Source organism: Convolutriloba macropyga, chromosome 2 (assembly GCF_964194025.1).
Source record: "Convolutriloba macropyga chromosome 2, txConMacr16.3, whole genome shotgun sequence".
Lineage (NCBI taxonomy): Eukaryota > Metazoa > Xenacoelomorpha > Acoela > Convolutidae > Convolutriloba > Convolutriloba macropyga.
The window spans coordinates 11,329,975-11,340,211 of record NC_134469.1 but is presented as its reverse complement, the minus strand read 5'-3'; the positions used below and the strand labels follow the sequence as shown (position 1 = coordinate 11,340,211).

The 10,237-nt window shown below is 34.3% G+C and overlaps 1 protein-coding gene across 1 annotated transcript; it reads left to right on the top strand.

Moving 5' to 3' along the window:
* The first annotated feature begins 2,003 nt into the window (after positions 1–2,003).
* Positions 2,004–5,138, top strand: LOC142335126 (acetylcholine receptor subunit alpha-like). The gene is made up of 2 exons (XM_075383486.1): positions 2,004–2,616; positions 4,404–5,138. Exons 1-2 carry the CDS (start codon positions 2,022–2,024, stop codon positions 5,072–5,074), a joined length of 1,266 nt encoding a protein of 421 aa, XP_075239601.1. The 5' UTR covers positions 2,004–2,021; the 3' UTR covers positions 5,075–5,138.
* Positions 5,139–10,237: the final 5,099 nt, after the last annotated feature.

Here is a 10,237-nt window from a genome sequence, read left to right as displayed (position 1 = left end):
AAACATAGAACAAAGACACACAGCTGGTATCAGTCAGTAACTAAATGCAACAATCAAGAAGTTGAAACTGGCTTTCAGATTGCCATTTGTCCGATTGCCAAAACTAACAGACAGATTAGCTGAAAGTTTTCAAAGAGGAGTCAATTGTGGCCATGGCTGCAATAGTGTCTATAGAAGAGCCTATAAAAAAGAATTAACCCTTAAAACTAAGTCATATCTGCAAAAAACTAATCAGCTCATAACAGTTGGTTGATATGGAGAAATACATTATATCGAGCAGAATTAGCAGGTTTCTGTTTAGCTGTGATCACCAAAAAATTGAACAAAACAATTGAGGGCTGATAGCAGCAGCACCACGATTGAATCGATTCAGTTCAGGTGGCGACAAAAACACAATAAATCGGTTAGTTTCAATACCCGAAAACTCAGCACCTACTAATTGGAAGCACGCTCTGCCAAAAATGATTCTGGCTACTTATGACACTCGTTTTAATCAAGATAATGCCTCCGATTAATTGTTTAAGCAGCCGTTTTTAATGACACATCCTGAATTTTATACGTCTTAGGAATTCTTGATATTTGTCACAAGCAAAACAAAGAAACGGACGCTACACAGAAAAGTTCATCTTCAGATCTTGTTATATTAAACCCAGTAGACAATTGATATCATTTTTAAACTGTCTTATGAATTTATATGCCAACGGGAAAAATCCAAAATTGATGCAAGTTGCTCCACTTTTTTGCTAGCAACAAAATCAGATTTTCCCACAATTTGTGCTGAATAGACCCCCCAGGGTGCTAACATACAGTTTGGTATGCCCCCGGCATTGTTTCATGACACCCCGGGAAAGTGGCCAAAAAGTAATGCGAAAATCGTGGCACGTTGCGAATTTTTTTGCAATTCAAAATTTCACTTGAAATTTTTTGAAAAGTCGGTTTTGACTTGGGAATCAACTTGCAAGTGTTACCCATGTCTTGGTCAAGAATTGTTAGACTTGTAAGACTTGTATTTAGACTTGTCCAACTGGGAAACGAAATAAGACTTGAACAGTACTGATATAGACTTGGAGTTCGGTCCGGGCGCCCACTATGGAACAAAAGAATAAATGACCGAGTGGCAGATTGGCGCTTTCAGTGAGCCGAAATCTTAGGAATACTGAACCCGTCAAAAATGTTTTTAGGTAATTGAGCTCAAGCCACTTAAATCAATGTCAATTTTGCACCCTTGTTTTATTCTGTACGCTATCACTATAGCATGCTAGGCAGTAAGTAATAAATATTGAACAAGTCAAATTCTAATCGCTTAGAGATTCTTTAAAATCAGAAAGAAAAAATAAATAAATTTTGAATCCACATTTATATCCCATACTAGACTTCTATGTGGGAGCGGGAGGGGTGATGAATTATTGTTCTCCTGGGATGAGTGGTAAAGAGGTGATTGGGGGGGGGGGGGGGGGCTGTGATTGAAAGACGAGCAACTCGCAATGATCTACTAAATCAAATGGCGCTAATCAGAGTATTTACTAAACCTGGTGCGTACTGATGGCTAATACGTATGGTTATACTGGCAGCCGTGAAATGGCAGTTCAATGCTAAGTCTAAAACGTCTCCTTAGAGGTCAAGTTGCCCTATAGCGTGGCATTTGTAAAAACATCTAAAAAAACTGAAAAAGTTAACAGATACACAAAATCAGTTAATTTTTAATATAGAAAATTATAAAGTATAGATGTAATCAAAAGAGACGAAAATAATAAATATCCAAAAAAGAGAACATTTTTTTTCTTGCTGATTTTTGTGTCTTTCATGCAGGTGAAAACAAAAACAACCAAAGCAATCATTTTATCAACAAAACAGACTATTTTTTATGTTTAATTCAGGCTTTAATTTATGTTTCATAAAAGTAAACTTACCCCAAGGCGAATACTTTGATTGTTCACGTTTGTTTTTGTTTACTTTAGTTTGCTTGAATTTTTAATCAGTTCTTTGTATCCGACAGAATGGTTTGTCCCGATTTTCGTTTTATGTTTCTTCATGCGGTCGTAGCCGTATTTTTTGATCAATCGTCGGGATTTGGTTCACCCGAATACGAAGTTCTTCAAAACTTGTTTAAAAGTTACAGCCGGTTAGTTCGACCCGTTCAAAACCATTCAGCAGTTCTCGACGTTACATACGGTGCTGCTTTGTACCAAATGATTAATTTCGACGTGAAGCAGGAAACGATCTCAAATCTCCTCTGGCAAAGAGTTTACTGGACCGACGAATTCTTGCAGTGGAACCCTGAAGACTTCGGAGGCGTTCACACAATTCGGGTTTCCCAGAAAAGTATTTGGATGCCAGATTTGCTCTCTTTCAAGGACATAGGTGTTTATGATGGAAACAAACACGACTCAACAGTGCCGATTTCGGTGACGTATCTTGGAGAAGTTACGTGGCTAGTTCCAGTTTCCATGGAAACCATTTGCATGATGGACGTGACTGCGTTTCCGTTTGATACTCAAAAATGTGAAATTCAGTTGGGATCTTGGCAGTTCACAGCAAATGAGGTGGATATTCATTGTAAATCTGATTCGCTGGATCTTTTCACCTACACCCATCATAATCAGTGGTTGCTCAAAGGTAAACTCTTCTTTTCTTTGTGTCATCGCTTTTTGTGACTCTGCTCAAATTGTCTGCGAAAATGAAAATGGTGCTTAAATCACCTGAACGTGAGAAACATGAAGTTATCATTTAAGCATCCATTTAGCAAATCTACATTTTTTTAGATTAGTGGTTATAACTTATTTATTGGTGACTGAGCGCTTCTAGAGTATTTTTTGTTTTTAATTCTGCTCTTTTTACTAGAATTTAGATAATGAAACAGAAAACATCAGAACTTCCGAAAAAATTTGCGCGCTTTTTTGCATTATGAAAAATATTCTGGAAATTTCTTCTCCCTCTAAGCACAAAAGTAACGCTCTTCAAACTGCTAATTCTCTTTTATAAACTAACTGTTAGTTCTCTCTCCTGTTTTTGTTTTACCTGAACACCAGACAGGAGTGCTCAATAGACATCTTAAGAAGGGAGAAAAAGCATAGATAAAAGCAATATCTGGCCGGAGGATTCGCCTATGCAGAAAGTAAACCTAAACAAAGTTTCATTTTTTACAAAAACTGTTTGCTTGGCAAAGTATTACGACAATGTTCGCCTCAGGAAAACTGTTCTGGCTCAATGAATGGTGCAACAATTGAAACAGTAGAACTTTTTTTTTGAATAAAGTATTTTTAACAGCAAAACGCAAAAAATAACACTATATAACTGTTGGGATTTCAAAAATTATTTTCTTTTCAAAATTTGTTTAAATGCTGTTGTCGCGGTGCTCAGAGTCAACAGTGTTCAATAGTTGGACAAGTTAGTTATTGAAAAAATTTGATTTGATAACGATTGTATTTCTATCGATTTTGATTAAAATTTTAAAAAAATATTTGGAAAAAGTTTATAATCATCTATAATTGATAATTTTGCGTCTTATTATTGTTATGTATTATTCACGACTGCTGGTGAAAATTCTCATTAGGCCAATCAAACCATAATCATTAAAGTAATGTGTACTAGTTTCTTCGCATAGATTTTATGAAAAAAGTTCAAGAAAAGGTTTCATGCTTTGGTACGGTACATCAAAGCTTGAAATTCTCTGTTTAGTTACCCATAGTAAGCCATATGAAGTTGCAACGAAAGTGCACGTATGAATAGCGAACAACAAAATTCTGATTTTTGCTTTTTTGGGTTTTAACTTTGGTCTTCGAAACATTCAATAGCGTTGCAAGTTTATGGGACAAACTGTATACATAAAACACAAATTTGTTTTTGGCTGGCTAACACCGCTAAGGTTTCTGAAGAGTTCCTTCTACGTGATATTTAAACTGTACAACCATATTTAAACTGCTAATCTGCCGTATAGCAAAAACAAGTGGCCAAAAAAAAGCACTGACCAAAAGTTTTCTGAAGTGGAAAATGCAATAGACAAAACCAGTAGGCATTGATAGAGTAAGGGATAGGATCTATGGCTGTTAAGCCAAGTGTATATTCGAGTCTAAATCGATGCCGAAACTGGCTTTCAAATTCTTGGCTCAAAAATGGGTTATTGATAGTTTTCAGGCAATCTTGTCTGCCGTTCCTTCTTTCACTCATTTTTATTTCACCACGCTTTTTTTGCTCTTTCTGTTTTTCACTATTTCTGTCGTTCTTCTTTGTTTCGAGTTTTCTCCCCTACAGTATTTCGTTTATTCACTTTTTCTTTCTTTCTTTTTTATTTTCTTATTTTTCTTACAACCTATGTTTTTAAAAGATGATACTTGTAAAACCTTTGCGGGCCAGCTAGTTAAAACTGAATCATAACTCAATGGATATTCGCCTACATATTTTAGAGACGTCGTGTGAGCGGGTCGAATCTACGTACAGGACTGGAACGTACAGTTCAATAATCTTCAAACTGACTTATGAGAGGATGTTTTCCTTCTACATCCGGAACATCATCCTGCCGAACTCTATCCTGCTGTTCCTCAGTGGACTCACATTCTTCATCCCATGCGACATGGGAGACAGGATCGGGTTCGGAGTCACTGTCACCCTCGCACTCTGTGTCAACTTGATCATCGTCATCGACTTCGTCCCCGAGACATCCAAAACCATCCCAGATCTCTGCAACTACTTCCTCGTGTCCATATTTCTGTCAGGATTATCGCTGATTACTGCGACGGTTTCCTTGAATGTAAATCAAGGACCATCACACGTGAATAAATTGCGTAACCCGAATGAACAATCTCTGAACAATCCTCGATTACCTAATGAACAAATAGAATTAGAAGAAAACAAAAAAGAGGATTCCCCAAAATTTATGGAACGAGTTGCGGTAACTGAAACTGACGACAAGAAAAGTAGCTTTCGCTTCATGTTGAACCTGTTTAGCAAACTTTGTTCGAAAATAGTTCCACGGATCGGCGTGAGACAGATAGACTTAATTTTGGGCGTTCTATACATGTTGGGATCTACAATGTACACACTCGCGTTTCTACTGACACTTCGAGCGGAAGGTTAAACAGGACATTGTGAATTTTTACCTGGTCTCAACGAACTTTGAAGTCTTTGTTCTATTCGTCTACATCAATTCCCAAAGCCATTCAATTAAAAAGTTTATAACTTATCCGAAAGAATTTTGTATTCATTACTTGCTTCCCAAAATTATTTAAATCCTCTATAAATTTTTGCCCGAACTCTCCTTCGTTCAATTCAACAGAATTTTTTGTACATAAACAAGATATATTTAATTTAAAGTATTTCATAGACTTCGGCTTTAGTGAGAATAGATCTTCGATACAAATTATATCGAGGATGTATTATTTAAAACTTTTACAAGATTTTTTAATAGCCGCACAGCGATAGCTGGGACTATTATTGCCCTTCTCTTGGTTTTTTTACGACTCGAAGACGAGTATTGGTTTTCTCTCGGTTTTTTTTTACAGGAAGTAGATTTTTTCACGCGGCATTTTGACCTAAAAGCGAAAGTGAGAAAAGCTGTCTTAGTGAACAGATTTTCGCTAAGCGAGAGAAGTTTTTTGATCATGCGCTTCGTTTAGTGAATGACTTTTTGACGTTGAAAAGTAGTTTTTGACTGAATTGCACATATAGATGACCGTTTTTAGCCGTTTTTTCGTCTAAGTGGCCCAATTTTTTTGCTTTTAATTTGGGTTCTTGTGGAAATAAATTTTATTCGATACTATATTGAAATGTCAACCTCGGAAATGGATACCACTGTGTTTTGCAGAGCCTGAAAATGCGTTTCAAGTTGAAAATTGGCACATAATTCTTGATTTGTTAGTTAAATTTTGAATTTTTTTATATTAATTTATTCATTTTTGGATCTTTTAACCGTCTTTTTGTCAAAAATCAGTTAATATGGCAACTTCTCTTTGATAATTCTTATACTCAACGCCTCTTTCTACCTCGATATAGTTTTGTTTCATAAAATTGTACATATGCTAATCCGATTTTGGTTGTTTTTTTCCGATTTTCGTCAGTTTTTCGTTTGTCTTTTAGTTGTAATTGCTAGAAATAGTTTTTTTTTGTGCAACGTGAGGGATTTTAATTTCGTTTCAATAAAAAATCAATCCCTGTTTGGCGTTAAGTTTTGAAAAAACAGTTAAAACTTTTTCATAAATGCAGTCTTAACTTAAAAGTTCTTTGATCATTTTTTTGCAAAATGTGTCAATCTGTCGTGTTTATGAATTCTGCTTTTTCTTATTTTTGTCCTCTTCAGGAAGATAGATCTTTGTATCGGATGACTAGTTATCTTTTCTATGTCTCGAATGCTGAACAATGAAATGTATTCGTTTTTCTTGAATTTTCTAAATTGATTTTTAAGTTTCAAAAATCAAGAATGTCTTTGTTACGGTGTTCCTTACATTGTGCCCATATTTACATTCTAGTTGGTATCATTCTAGTTTTGTGCTGGCACCTGCATTTATTTCCGCTATATTGATTTTTTGAGTTGTAAAAAATTAATGATTTCAGCTTTTTTTTAGATTTTCGTCATTTCTTTGGTTTGCAATTAGTTTCATTCAACATAAGGCAGTACTGAAAGTTTGATAGCAAGCTTTTTTCAAAACTTCCACTTATGACTAAGTACTGCAGTTATCTTCCGGCCTCGGTAATAATGAAAACGATTTTTTGCCTTAGAATATTCTGCTGCTTATGTCTTTTATAAGATCAATTTTATTTTTGACTTAGTATGAAATCATGTTGTCTAGCTTATGTACAAGAAAACAGGTGTGTGTTGTTTTTTTGTCCTAATTGCAGTGATTAGAGGTGTAATTATAGGTGTTTTCTGATTCTTAAATTTGAGCTTTCCATTTTCTGAAGAATCAACTTAGATTCTAAGATTTTTATCTGCCGTTTGCTTTCGCGATTTTTTTCAGGTTAGAATCATGAATTATTTGAGGGCTATTGATAACCTTGTCAGTTTTTTCAGACTATCAGGTTTTTGACCACCTTAATTATCTTTTGTTTTTTAACGTTACCAAACGTTTTCAATAAATTAAATTTTGCTGCATTTTGTTTCTCTTGTTGACAGTGGTTTAAGTTTCACCAATTTTTAGAGCAGACCTGGAGAGGTAGTGAGTTAACGGTTTAATACAAAAGGTAGTGGCTTCCGTTGCAATTAAGGTTTTGTTTGTGAAGTTCTGACGCTTCGAATCGCTTCCGGAATTCTTCCGGCTATGTTTTTTTTTGACCTAAAAGCGAAAGTGAGTGAAATTGCCTTGTGAACTAATTTTTTCTGAGCGAGAGAAGTTTTTTGATCATGCGCTGCGTTTAGTGAATGACTTTTTGACTTTTAAAAGTAGTTTTTGACTGAATGGCACATATAGATATCCGTTTTTAGCCGTTTTTTCGTCTAAGGGGCCCAGTTTTTTGCTTTTAATTTGGTTTTTTGTTGTATTGATTTTTATTCGATGCTGTATTGAATTGTAAACCTCGGAAATTAAAACACAGTGCAGTGTTTTGGAGAGCCTGAAAATTCGTTTGAAGTTCAAAATTGGCACATATTTCTTGATTTTTTATTTAGTTTTTGAATTTTTTTCTAGTAATTTCTTCAATTTTGGATCTTTCAGCTGTGTTTTTGTCAAAAATCAGTTAACGTAGCAACTTTCCTTTGACAATTCAAATACTCAACGCCTCTTTCTACCTGGATGTAATTTTGTGTTTATAAAATTGTACATATGCTAATCCGATTTTAGTATTTTTTTCCCAATTTTTCTGGTTTTTTTTTGTAATTTGAATTTAATTACTAGAAATAGTCTTTTTTTTGCAATATGGGAGACTTCAATAATAATCTGTTTTTGGCATTCATTTTTTGGCTTTAAGTTTTTGAAAAACAGTTACTTTTTATCACAAATGCAGTCTCAAAAAATTATTGAACATTTTATTCTGCAAAATGTTTTAATATTTTGTTTGTTTGATTTCTGCTTTTTCTTTTTTTGTGTTTTGTTCAGGGGATGGATCTTTGTCTCGTTGTCGTTTCAATGTCTCGAATGCTGAACAATGAAATGTATTCGCTTTTTTTGATTGTTTGTAACAAACAATAACTTTTCTAACTTTCAGAAATCAAGAATTAGTCTTTTTGTTACGGTTTTCCTTACATTGTGTCCATATTCATCACATTCTTGTTTGTATCGTTCTGGCTTTGTCCTAGCACCTTCATTTATATTCGTTATATTGATTTTTTCAGTTGTTAAAATTTGAATCATTTCAGCTTTCTCTTAGATTTTTTTGATTTCTTTGGTTTGCAAATGTTTTCATTCAACTTAAGGCAGTACTGAGAATTTGCTAAAAAACCTTTTCCAAATTTTCCACTTATTACTATTTATTGCATTTTTCTTCCAGCCTTGGTATTACTTTAAAACGATTTTTGGCCTTTGATTATTATTCTTTTGCTTGTCTTTTCTATGATTAATTTAATTTTTGATTCAGTAAGAAATCATGTTGTCTAGAATATATACATAAAGGAAGAAGTATATGTTGTTTTTGTCTTAATTGCAGTGATTAGAGATGTAATTGTGGTGGTTTTTTAATTTTTAAATTTAACCATTCTTTTTTGAAAAATTCGGCCTAGTTTCTAAGATTGTTTTCTGCCGTTTACTTTCGCGATCTTTTTGATAAAAGAATCATGAATTATTTGAGGACAATTGATAGCACTGTCAGCTTTTTCAGCCGGTCCGTAATTTGACCATCTTCATTATTTTCGACTTTTTTTAACGTTACCAAACGTTTTCACTAATATTAAATTTTGTTGCATTTTGTCTCTCGTGGTGACAGTGGGTTAAATTTCACCAATTGTGAGATCAGACCTGAGGAGGTAATGAGTTAATGATTTAATATAAAAAGTTATGGTTTCAGCTGCAATTAGGGTTGTCTGTAATTTTTTGATGCTTCGAGTCGCTTCCGGAATTCTTCCGGCTATGTTTTTTATTTCGTCGTCATGATTTTTGTTACGACCATATGACGTCACAGCCACTTTCTGTTCATTCGTTCATGCAATTTCAACTGAACTGCATGTGTGACGTCATTTTTTGCTTTAGTGGAGTGAGTTTTTTTGGTTCATTCGCGTGATTAAATTTTTGGTCACGCTTGACTTACCTCACTCTCAAAAATGACTTCCTCACTTTGAAATTGACTTTTATTTACTTTAATTCAAAGAGTTAAGGTCAAATGGGTGTGTATTACTCTAAATGAAGGTTATTTGAGATCAGCTAATAGAGGCAGCAATAACGTAAACAGATTTTTAGTCAAAATATAACAGATCAGCCTTCAATGAAAAGACGATTTTTTTTGTCTGTCTTTTTCACTTTTTTTTAGACTGCCGAGCTACGAATCTATTGCGGTTATTTTCTGGCAATCTGCCAGCTATGTTTGATATTCTTCAAAAGCGTTTTGCCCCGACACAAATCAACAATCTACAAGGAGATGCAATTTAATTCTCTTTTTTGGTTCACCTTGTCACTGATTTAATTTGGAATGTTTATTTCATTATTAGGTATAGGAATTTTTTTGTAAAGACAAACATTTAATTGATTCAGCTTTGCTCACCTATAATTATAGTCGAAAGCTGTCATTATTGAGACTGAATAACCAGACAGCAAATAGTAAAACCAGTGAAGAAAATTGATCGTCTTTCATTAGAGAGCCAATGAGACCTAATTAATAAGTCTAAATGACAGGAAAACAAACCAAAAGAACTACCAATAGGGACAAAACTATAAATATCACTTACATTTCGTGAATACAAACTTTGTCACAGTAATTTCAGCGTGAACTGCCGATTTTTTAAAATTCGACAGCCCAAATACGATCAAACCTCGTATGAAATTTGGAAAAACAACAGGCGACTCTATTCGATAACTGGTCCCTTAGTTCTCTACGTAGAAAAAAATATAGATGGAGTAGTTGCTGAGCAGGTTTTAAATCTTCAAGAACAAATTAAATCTCGAACTAATTTATTTCATAAAGCTGTAAGGAAAAATATACCAATTGGCAATTTGATCATGTACAGTATAGATACACACACCAAATAGTTATCTTTTCCGTTTGTACCCCCCCCCCCGCTTTTTGGGTCAACATTATTTTCAACCCCCGCACGCACCAGCCTTAGTTTTACATAACGATTTACTAAATACTATGTAATGATATGTGCTCTATTACTGGGTTG

Coding starts and splice junctions, on each gene's coding strand:
- LOC142335126 (XM_075383486.1), top strand. CDS start 2,022: ATGTTTCTTCATGCGGTCGTAGCCGTATTTTTTGATCAATCGTCGGGA. Junction 2,617..4,403: donor TAATCAGTGGTTGCTCAAAG/GTAAACTCTTCT, acceptor TACATATTTTAG/AGACGTCGTGTGAGCGGGTC.